General features: G+C 38.6%; 2 protein-coding genes across 2 annotated transcripts in view; both read right to left on the bottom strand.

Annotated features, from left to right (window-relative positions):
• LOC140948510 (uncharacterized) overlaps window positions 1-11508 on the bottom strand; it is a 74887-nt gene that overhangs the window by 32105 nt on the left and 31274 nt on the right. Inside the window, exon 4 of the mRNA XM_073397756.1 lies at window positions 654-819. Coding sequence (XP_073253857.1) covers window positions 654-819 — 166 coding nt within the window. The remainder of the gene's footprint in view (window positions 1-653; window positions 820-11508) is intronic.
• LOC140948071 (receptor-type tyrosine-protein phosphatase kappa-like) lies at window positions 2917-9072 on the bottom strand. The gene is made up of 7 exons (XM_073397292.1): window positions 8785-9072; window positions 8432-8535; window positions 6694-6895; window positions 5792-5897; window positions 4730-5000; window positions 3927-3978; window positions 2917-3065 (listed from the first exon to the last, which is right to left on the bottom strand). The coding sequence occupies exons 1-7, from the start codon at window positions 8816-8818 to the stop codon at window positions 2917-2919; spliced, it is 918 nt and encodes a 305-aa protein (XP_073253393.1). The 5' UTR covers window positions 8819-9072.

Here is an 11508-nt window from a genome sequence, read left to right as displayed (position 1 = left end):
TTGACATATATGGTTGAGTCACTGCAGGCTCCCTTGTCGCATGCTGTAAGAGAGGTGTAGAAGCCTTCTCCTGGTTTCTGAAAAAGTAACATTGAATCGAATGTTTATAGATTGAATGTTGGAGCATTATTAATGCTTAAACTTGATAATGATAGTAATCAGGATTGACGCAACCCAGGTTTCCCTCCGCACAAGACAGCTAAGCTTATCCGAAAAGAAAACAACCCTCCCCCCTCCCCCCCTTGGACGCCCACGCAGCACATAAACTTCGTTTTATAACAAGTGGATAGATGGGCATAGTTTTCGACAGCCGAGCTACCTGCTTAACCGCCGTTTACTGCCTAAGTCGAGAACAGAAGTCGCCGGTAACAGAGGCCAATCCATTCTCCAGTGTCCTGCGAAGTTGACTAGAGTTCAACTTCACAAACGTGCCAGGGCAAAAGACCTGCCATGTTCCTTGCTGACGGCGGTACGGATGTGTTTTTTCTCATATGTCAGAGCTGCAGTATCACAGGCACTCCTGGGGTGGTCAACAGCTAGACATTTCATAGCACTAAGGGGACAAAGAGATTTCATAAACTCTTCGATTCTTCTGTGATCTATACTCATGTTCTTGAAAAGTCTGAAATCAAACGAGAGATGATTCAACTTACTGTTGACTGACGACGCAACGTGGCGTATCCACATTCCATCCTAACAGGTTGTACTGTTTCGTATTCACACCCTCCTTCTTCGTTTTCATCAGACACACCAGCCTGTCGTCTATGTCCATCCTCCGCTGTATTCAACAATGAGGTGTTCTTAACTTCAAGCTCAATCCTGGAGAAGTACAATTATACAAATTGCTGAAATCAGGAATCAATCTGATGAAATGTATATTTTATTTATTTTTTTGCAGGTCCATACAGGACGTTCAAATAATTCAGTGCCGTCGTCGTAGTAGTGGTAACCTTTATTAAGTGATGTTTATTGATTTTTTTGCCTTTTTTACATATAACTTATGAAGGGAAAAGAAGGTCTCAAGAAACCATGAAGGCTTATAGGTGAGACTCCCTCCTTACATTAGATTTAGCTGTTACTACAGTTATTAAGTAAATCAATATACTTATATAAATAAAGAACAGCATATAATAAAGTAATTTGCAAACACATAGAAAATATTAAGAGAAAGTTAATTATTTAATAATTAGTAATAAATCACAAACGATTTATTGAGTATTCTGTAAAATAATTAAATATGAAGTGGTCTAATACACTTAGCTCATTACATTATTAAAAGTATCGCTGCTGCTATTATCCAGGTTAGATAAGGTTGTCCAGATATAAAAATATGAGAATATGTACAGTACTAAAAAAAAACCATGTACAGACCTTTAATGTGTAACGTCAACTTTTTTCAGGCTTCTTGTAAAAGCTACTTAGTTTAGTTTCATATGTCTCAATGGAGAGACATGAAACTTAAAGGAGAGGTAAATGTGGATAACAGTTTTTGAGAGTGTTTTCGTTTTTGTTTTTAAGATGGCCGCTATTCAAATTCAGAATGCTGTTTAAATGTAGTTGCAGATTCTCAGCAGCGCACGGTTTTCGACATATCTCAAGGACGACAGAGGAGCTTTGTAACTACAAAATGTGTATGGTTACCGCAAAGTTACATTTAATTATTTTGGATTTTATGAGTTTTTGATCAGGGTCGATAAACAGCCTCTTTTGAATCTACCTTAAGTCACTTAGGGAATGAGTGAGGTGGGGAGGGATGATCCTTTCTTTAACACAACTCTTAGTGGTCGTCTTGTAACTGATTCAACATGATGTGTACTGAATCCGGTCACAAAAGAGCCTTAGAAAAAGACAAACTTTAAGGCGGGTTCGTTTTGGATTTTGAAGTCCGTTTTTTGAAGGATGGTTTGTCGGTGTAAATAGACACACAAACATTTTGCACTTGATTGTTGTTCTGACAACTATGAAGTTCTTGCGGGGGTCAATTTAATAAAACTTTTACAAGTGTAATTTAGAGTTGTACTACCGGCCACAATTGTAAATTACATTTTTAAAAATTTTGTTAAATTTGCCCCCGGGACTGTACTTTGGCAGGAGCTGTACCTTTCAGTAGTTTCATCCCTAATTGCCACTGCTGCAAAAAGAAAGACAACAGATCGGAAAGAGGAAAAATAAAAAAAAAAGATTATGATTATTCGTTCGCAGGCTATGTTCTACGCTATCTTCCGTCGGTGAATATAGCAGTAAACACTAAGAAGTCTTTTCTTGTCAATGTTCTCAAATCCCTTTCATTCCAGTTATGCGGATAATTGTTATTCTCAACGTGCAAGCACAATTTCAACGAAGACATATTAACGAGCCCCGCTTGAATCTCTTCAGTATAACCTAAAAGCTTATAGTTTTAAAATAGAAAGAACGGAAGATTTTTCTTTAGCTTAAAGAAATGCTCGGGCCCAGAATATTTTAAACGGAAAAAAAGGAAATTAATCGTTCTCGGTGAGTTACGGTATCGACGTTTAAATCAAAGGAATAATTGTGATGAGTTCCTTTTATGCAACATGGCAGAACACCAAATAGACTTCACTTGTAAATAAACATGGTAGCTGTAGCGTGAGAAGAAATTTTATTTTGGCATCCCTCAGTGTTCATTAACATCTTATCAAGCAGTAGAAAGAATCAGATTTAGCTTCTTCAATCTTTTATGGTCTGACACTGCCGCTATAGGGTCACAGTGCGAAAAGGATAAAACCTCGCATTAACGCATACAATGCCTGCACTTACACTTTACGTGCACTTTATTCATTGCCTACTTCAGCGAATCAGAGAGGTTGAATGTTGATGATCAAATCTAAAGTTACGTACGATATGCTAAAATCTGAGTTGGCTAATAAAAATTTAAATAGAGCATTTTTCGTTTATTTATCTACCTTTTCTGATACGTTTGGCACGTCCTTCTACCACTAAAATCCCAACAGTGACAGCTAAAAAAGCAAGCAAGACTCCTTCTACTAAAACTGCTACCTTCCAGCAACTTAAACAGGCCGAGCTCTGCTGCACTTCATCGGTGTCTTAAATGTTAAAAATAAAACATAAAGGTTTATTATATAGAAACTTACAAATAAAGTTTCAGCGAGTCTATCTAGTCGTGACAGTGAAGTTGAAAAATGTAAATCAAAACCAGAAGTAACTTTCTCGTTGATAATTCTTAATTTTTTGTGTGACTGTACCAATGAAAAAAAAAAAAATTCCATGCTCACCAGAACGGAGAAAAATACTATCTCCTGCTACTACTATCAGAAAAACTATATACCCAGACCAGTCAGCTGAAAGCCAATTATGTCGTCCATTTTCATACGGCACCTGCTAAAAAATCCAGGAAAATGACTGCGTAGTTTTGTTTTGGCACTTGTACGGCACTTTATATAAAGATTTGAAGTTGCAATTAACTTCCTTTCGAGAAAATTTCTTAAACAGGTTAGCCGAACTACTGCCTTATGGCAACAACAGTAAAAATAAGATGGCATCAGCAATGTGAACATTATTTGCTGCGCAAAATACACCATCATATTCTAAAATTGCCGAGGAGCAGAAGGCAAAGGACGGTAATTTAACATCTATCAGCTTGTTTTTAAACTAGGAATTATTTTGAATTAATAATAAAACCATAATTGGATTTGGCTTTCGCATGATCAGAAGAATTATGTAGATCTCTGTGTTATCCACGAGCCTCCATGGGCCTTTGCGACTGGGCAGATGATACGCTATTCGATGTGCATAATTCTTTAGATCATAACAAGCAGCGTCCTCCAATAATGTCTAAATAACGTATAGCCCGAGTGGCTAAGTTGCGTGTAAAGGGGAGGGAGAGTGCCACGCAGGCAGAACATCGATACGTCTTTGGATTCTAAAGCACTGTTACACATACATACCAGTGGTTGAGAGAGGAGGGATGACTGCAGCAGGCTCCCCGTAAACCCATTTCTGCAACGAACCCCACCCCAGCCCCCCAAAAAGGCGTTAGGAGAGAGTTGGTGACACTGACTTATTCTAAGCAATAAGCATAAACATTTCCATCTACAGGGAGTTCATAAAATAGGACACACCAAAGAGGACAAAAACTGATTAAGCGGTAATGTCAGTTAATGGTTTACAAGTTTAAAAGAACATATCTTGGTGGCACAGTGTCAGATGTTTTTTTTTTTTTTTTTTGGGGGGGGGGGGGGGGGTTATGTTTGGTCCGCGGTTTGCACTTGAGTACTTATGGTCTTTACTATTGGTCTAAAGAACACTTTTGCTCGGTTATGAGCATCATAATCTCAATTTCTCATTTCACAAACCGTCGGTAACCAACACGCTCTTTTCAGGAGGCTACTAATACCAAAACTTTAATATGTTTATTTAAACATGTCAGATGCTAAATCCCTATCCACTGAGAAACTCGCAACCCTTACATCTCTGCTATCTGGATAGTGTTGTAGTCATTTAAATAGAAAAAAGCGATTTTATCATTCTTCTTTTTTTCATCACCCACGGCAAGTAAATGCATTATAAACAACTTGCCCAACAACGAGTCATTATCGGCCATAAAGGTCTTTGAAATTTGTTATAAAAAATGGCAGAATTTTACTAGTTCTTCTACATACCTCAGCATCAATAAAGTTACCCCATAGATACGACAGGACAGGTAATTGGATGAGGGGAGCAGGGGGAATTGTTACGAGTGTTCTCTTACCCCATTAATTTCAGTTGCTGCTCTAACATAAGCTTTGTAAACTGTCTTACATGAAGGTTCCAGTGGAGCATTCAGATAGTCACCATAAATTTCTCCATCGCCAACAACAAATTTTCTAGGAACCTGTTCTTTATCTCGTTCAAATCTGGCGGCAATATAATATCGATCCCCATTGGCCATTGCCTCTTTGTAGCCAAGGATATTGTCTGGCAAAGAGGATGTTAAACAACTGCTGGCTATTTCGATCTTTTCTACTACAACCTCATGTGCACTGTAGAAAAAAGCAGTAAGAAAGGTTTGCTTGGATGTTGACTGATTCCAGAAAAGGTCTCTGTTATGACTCCAGGTACGGTAATAAATATTTGTAGGAACAAGTGGATGAGTGGAAATCTTCTTTCATAGGACCAGATAAGTATAACAAAGACCTCTCCGGTATGACCGGGAACAAACGCATGCGCACTTTCATATCACTCAACAGCGGCAGGCATGAACAACTGTATCTTCAGCATTCATTATACTGCGTATTATTTGGCCCAACGCAAACTTTCAGACCCAAAAGAGTGCTTAAAGTCATAATCTTATATCGCATGAAAGGACCTCCCAACAATGTTGGGAACCTGCAGCGCATCTTGGGAAGGATACAACCCATAATACTTTCTAGACCATGTGCAATGTGCGTGCGTGGTCCCAAAAATGTTTGAAGATCTGTGCAAAGGATCTAACATTGTTGTGCTACACTTTGGCGATCACGGAACCAAAGAAATGTTGGTAGTCGTTGGCTTAAAAGTTTGACCGGTTTTAAACTTTGCTTAATATAACTACTCACAACAACACGCAACAACATGCAACAGGGTGCGCAAACGGATCCAACATCTAACATCCAGTAATGTTGCGTCCGTTTGCACGGGCTTAAGCGAAGTTTGTATTTAATTGGGGGTTTTAGACAAGTGCAAAATAGCAAATTTATATGTTCTAAATTTAATTTGTCCTCCATTAAAAACTATTTGTTGCAATTGATTTTAATGTCATATTTTCATTTTATCTTTACTGATATGGACTCACACTACTCTGCCATTATTATCTGGAGATGACGACAAATAGATCGTTATTGTACTAGATGTGACATCACGACCATGGAGAACCTGTGGGGGTGGAGGTGCGGATGGAGCTGCAGGAAAAATATATTCCAAGCGAAAATTAAAATATATGATACTAACGCTAGTATAAGTATAAGAGTAGCATAGCTGATAACAGGGGTAAAATTGCTAGTTTACGACCTTATGATTTTTGCAAAGGGCATTTAAGCTTTTCATAGCAAGCTTGTTTCTCTTGAAATTATCATGGCACTGAAAACGTCTCAAGGACGAAAGAGAAAGCTTTTTTTAAATCTCATGCCCACCAGTACTCGAAATGAAGACTGCTCTTCTTTTCATCGACCAAGACGACTAGGTCGTCCAATGCTACCATACGTAACAAAGATGTGTGCAAGAAGGACATGATTTCCGCAAAGGTAGATCCTGACTTATTGGAAGCAGGTGCAGCTGATTGCAGTAATTAATGGAGATGTCTCTTGCGGGGATGAGACATTAGCCCAGGCCGTGACACTGGAGTCTCTGCAGCCAAACCACACTGATTGTAATGCAAAGCTAATCATCAAACGGGAGGAGGCAGCGTGGCCGAGTGGTCAGCGCGTTGGACTCGCAATCTGGCCGCCTCGGGTTCGAACCCTGCTATGGTCACTTGCTGGATTTGTTCTCGGTTTTCCCGAGTTCAAATCCGAGGCGACTCTTGTAAATAACCAACTGTTTTCCTCCTTCCAGTTGGGGTTTTTAATCCTGTTATGTTTTGTTTAGATTATTTGGTTCTGATTATTTGAGTGGAGTGCCTGTAAACTAGCGTAGGATAAGCTAGTAACCTAAACTTTTTAAACCAATCAGGTCTAGAACGATGGTGTTGACTATTACCTTTTGCCAGTGTGCTCACTATAACAGTGTCACTTGGCGCACCTTCTCCTCTCTCAGTAAACGCCGTCACATGTATAGTGTATTTTGTGCCAGGCTTCAATTTGTCCTCCTCGATAGACGTATTCCGAGACGCTTTAGATTCCACCAGCAGTAAATCATCTTTGAAAGAGTTGTTATAAACTCTTCTTCCCTTGAAATACACCTAAACAGAAAAGGGTGAACATAGCATAATATAAAATCACTTTCTACCTGCATGTATTACATAAAATTTGAAAAACGTTTTCAGAGGTCTTATCTTAGAATAAATAGTATCGTTTGCATGATGTGAAAAATTCGAGATACACTTCACTTACGGATCAAGACTTTATAGCAATGTCAGGTTCAAAGCAAGCTAGAAAACTTTCGGCTGGTTTTCACTAGCGACGGTGTCGGAGTCAGAATCGTAATCAGAAGCGTAGCGCTTTTGATCTAGTGAAAACAGCATTCCGATACCGCGTACGACTCCGTCGCTTACGTTCCGCTTATGATCTAGTGAAAACCAGATTGTCGGAGTCGGAAGCAGAAGCGGAAAACCTAAACTAATCACAAAGCGTCAGGGAACGTGCATTCTGATTGGTTTATCCTTCCACTTCTGCTTCCAAATCCGACTCCGACTCCGTCGCTACTGAAAAACCAGCCCTATAGTCCTAATTATTAAAGACACGAATTGCTTTAAACCAGATCGAGGAGTAAATTGTTGGACCGCAATTTCAAAGTTTCTTTTCTTGACCAAGACGTCTAGCTATTTTTGAATAAACAATTAAAATTGTTTATTCAATCTTTTCAAAGTTTGACGCAAGCAGAAATTCAATAGATTGGTACTAGATGAACTGGAACCCCTCTTCTATTTAGGTCTCCGAGAACCTATAATAAATCATACAGGTAGATCATGCACTCACTGCCTTCATCAAGGGTCAGTTTTAGTTTGTAGGGCCTCAGCAACACCTTCTCCTCTCCCCCGGCAGTGACATTGTCATACTTAAATTTGTAACCGAGGATACTAAATAAAATTTTAATTGTAAACAAATTGCTGAGTAGTTAAATTAGTTTTTATGACAGCAATATCTATATCCTCAGGACAGCTTATAGAGGCTTGAAGCGTGGTAGACGTGTCAGAGCTGCTGGCTTTAACTAGTGAGCGAGTAGGAAGAGCGCTTACACGATTACTCAGTGGTGAAAATCAGAAAAATGGAGTCATAAGCGAATTCATAAGCTCACGGAATGTTTCCATCTTCTTTCGGCGAAATTCGTTTATCATTTATCATTGACAGTCGCTTTAATAGTAATCCTCAAAAAACAGATTGTCAGGGTTAGAATGAGGTGAGAGGCAGAAAAAAAAAATCTTAATTCTCGTCCTCAAGCGTCGCGATTACTTTTATTCTTCAGTTTCTCCTTGTAACTTCGCAGTCTTATTTTCCATAGATTGTAAGGAAAAGAGATATTAAAGCAGATTTTGAATCAAAGATCGCCTCAGATTACAAGGCTCGCGCTTCCGATTACGACCCCGATTTCGTTTTTGGTGAAAACTGCATTGCCACCAGGATGTTCCCTTATCTGAAGAGCTACGGCTTCCTAAAGGGGTACTGAGACACATATGCATCTTAAGATAAGCCCATGACAATTATGAGGAGCTGATTCGGGGTCAGTTTGGGAGACAGTTAAACAGATAAAAAAACATCCACACACATCGTCCACTTACATTGTATTTTGCGATTTTCCCATTGGGATTAACTGGTTCTTCCCAATACACTTTGATATTATCTTCCTCTAACTTGGCCCTGATAACCGCCGGCTTATCTGGCACTACAGAATAAAGAAAATTCACAAATAACAATTTGATGTAATAGTTTTATTCTGCTACACGCAGTTTTATTTAAGAATCTCGGTTCCACCAGAAGATTTTTAAAAAAGTGTTGTTTTTTTTTAAACTTGCGCAGGTCTTGAAAAGGAGTTAAAAAAAAAGGAGAATATTGACTTTCATAAACAAACAAGCCTTCCAATCAAATAAAGAAGAAAAAGGAAGCATAAGTTGCCGTACAAAAACAGATGTACCTCCTTCTAATGTCTTTGCTGTGAAGTAAACCATCTCTCCTGGCTCAATGGTTTTGGCTTGTATCGTGAAGGTGAAGTTGGTATATGGTTTAAGGTTGGATACGAGTAGGCTCTGTCCATTATTGCCTTCCTTAGTTACGATTTTTCCAAAGGCCTCTCGACCAGATTTAGTGTCATAAACTCTAATATGGTAAGACCTTATGATTCCATTGGCATTAACAGGTTCTTCCCATGTAATGAGAATTTCTTTGTCCGATAAGACTCTGCCACTAAATTTTGTTGGGGCACTAGGACCTGTAGAAATGGAGAACGAAAATGAATAAATTGCAGGGGTGTAAACAACTAGTTGTCGTAGTACTGTTTTCAAACACCTGGCCTTCTGACCTTGGTGCCCCTATTCGGAGGGCTCACTGCATATTATAATCTTATATCATAGTGGTTGAGTGTGTTGAAAATCCCAACATCCCCAACAAGAGCAACATTTTGGTTCACATCCCCCATTTGAATTCGGAAACGAAAAAATGAAGAGCCGGCCGACAGCTTCAAATTCATTGGTCAAGCAAAGATTGTCTGAATAAGAGAAACCCTAACGTGTTACCACAGCAACAGTGATCTCACCAAAGGTAGTAAGTAGACTGATGTCATACTGCAGAACAGGTAGGATTCAAAATTAAACTGCCACAGGAGACTGATGCTCTACCGCCTTAGCTGCCGGATTTGCTTAATCAAGTGCCATAGAAACGCTATGCAACGGGGAGTTTTAAGGGAAGGCTTTTTTAAATGCGTTTGACAGCCTCATCGGCACTTATGTGTGAAAAACTCAGATTATGGTTGCTCCAGTTCTTAAACAATACGCATAACTATGACACCCGAATATTCACAAAGAATAAATAAATAAATAACAATACTTACGTTCCTCAAACGTTGTAGCATTTAATACTCCTGAAGCATTCCCTCTCTCGCTTGTTTTTCCCCTGACTTTGATGTAATAGGTTGTAAATTTTTCTAATCCAGTTAAGGTGAATTCAAATGTGCGGTTTGTAACGACTTTCTCAGTGGTTTGCTGATCAGGGCCTTTCCCGTATTCAATCAAATAGTTTTGTATGATTCCATTTGGTTCTGCTGGTGCGCTCCACTTTACATCAATGGTTGTAGATGAAGAAGGTTTCACGAAAACACCTAGTGGACGACTTGGACCTACAGTTTTAGCTCCTTTGTTAGTAATTTTTACTATCATTCCTTTGCCGTTCAACCAGTTTTAGTTCTGACTGACTGACATACTTGCGACAAGCAAACACACACATTTCATAGCCAAAACTCTAGTCAAGTTGTAATGAATATATCACAAAATCACCTAGAACGGTTCCTAAATATTTGTAATACAATTGCAGATTACGAAAACATCCTGGTGACAGATATTCGAATGGAAAAAATGTCGGACAAAATTTTCGTCTATTATCATTTTCACTTATTCGTCGGAACGTTTTGGGATATTCACAATTCACTTGACAAAGAAACTACAGCAAAACTAAGCACCTATTCAAAAGAAGTGGAGATAAATAGGCAACTTTCGTATTTCCCGACGGCCCTGGGACGAGCACGATTACGAGGCTAATGCGGGTGAACTTCTTTGCAAAGACGAAAAAAACAAGCATAAGTAATTTCCCGCTGAGACACTAGAAAACAATAGAAATCTTAAAAGATATATCTGTTGCAAACAACAAAATTGTGGGAAAAGCTGATCGTACTTAACAGAAGAAAGAAAAAAGCGACGAAGCCCAAAAGAAGAAGTAAACTTTTAAAGCTTGAACAGGGTAAATTTGTTAAAATGACAGTATTTTATTCCCTTTGATTATCTTACTTCTTAATATTCTTTTTTACTCTTGTGTATATCTGTAAAGTGGAGTTTAAACTGCTCAGTATATCTTCTGTATAAAATTCTGTGTTCGAGTACGTGTCGAGTGAAATGTGCGTACGTTTTTCTTTATGTGACTGAAAATTTTGATAAATAATGTAAGCTAAATGTAACCTTATACATGTACAAATAAACTTATACTGTTTAAGTCATGTTCATTAAAACCGATTTAACTCCCTTACAGTGCAAGGAATTTATGCAGAACGTCTGCCCTGTCGAGTTTTTTTTCCCCAAATACACAAGATTTTGCATTTGCTCCGTTAGAAAAAATGTCAACTAAAAAGAGGGTTTCAGTTTAACTTACAAGCTTTCGACAGGTACGTACACTCCAATGGAAAAAAATATGGCTTAAAGAAGTTTTAAACATGACTGAAAATAACATTAAAATGGCTTCAGGTTGTTACCTTGTTTAAGGATTTTGAAACCATCTTCGCATTTTTATTGAACTCACTCACCGACCACTATTTCGGTCAATTTCTGGTTATGCTCGTTGTATTTCTTAGTGCCGGATGACGAGCTGAATTTCCTTGTGCTGTTTGAAACAATGATTTCTCAAGCCTGTAAGTACGTTTTGAGGCCTCCAAAACCTTTTAACGTTTCAAATTTTGCTTTTTTTCTCCAACTCAGCTGCAGTTTTCACATGTTTGTTTGTCTTCTTGGTGAGAGGTGACCCACATTAGCCTCGCTCTCGCGCAAAAACAAGCGCTCGTCCTAGGCCGCCCAGGAAGACAAACTCGCCTTTTTAAAGAATTAAATACGATTAAAAAAATATATATAAAGAATTACACAAACGCACAAACACATAAATC

This window comes from Porites lutea, chromosome 9 (genome assembly GCF_958299795.1).
Source record: "Porites lutea chromosome 9, jaPorLute2.1, whole genome shotgun sequence".
Lineage (NCBI taxonomy): Eukaryota > Metazoa > Cnidaria > Anthozoa > Scleractinia > Poritidae > Porites > Porites lutea.
The sequence above is the reverse complement of the archived record's forward strand: the minus strand, read 5'-3'. Positions and strand labels throughout refer to the sequence as shown.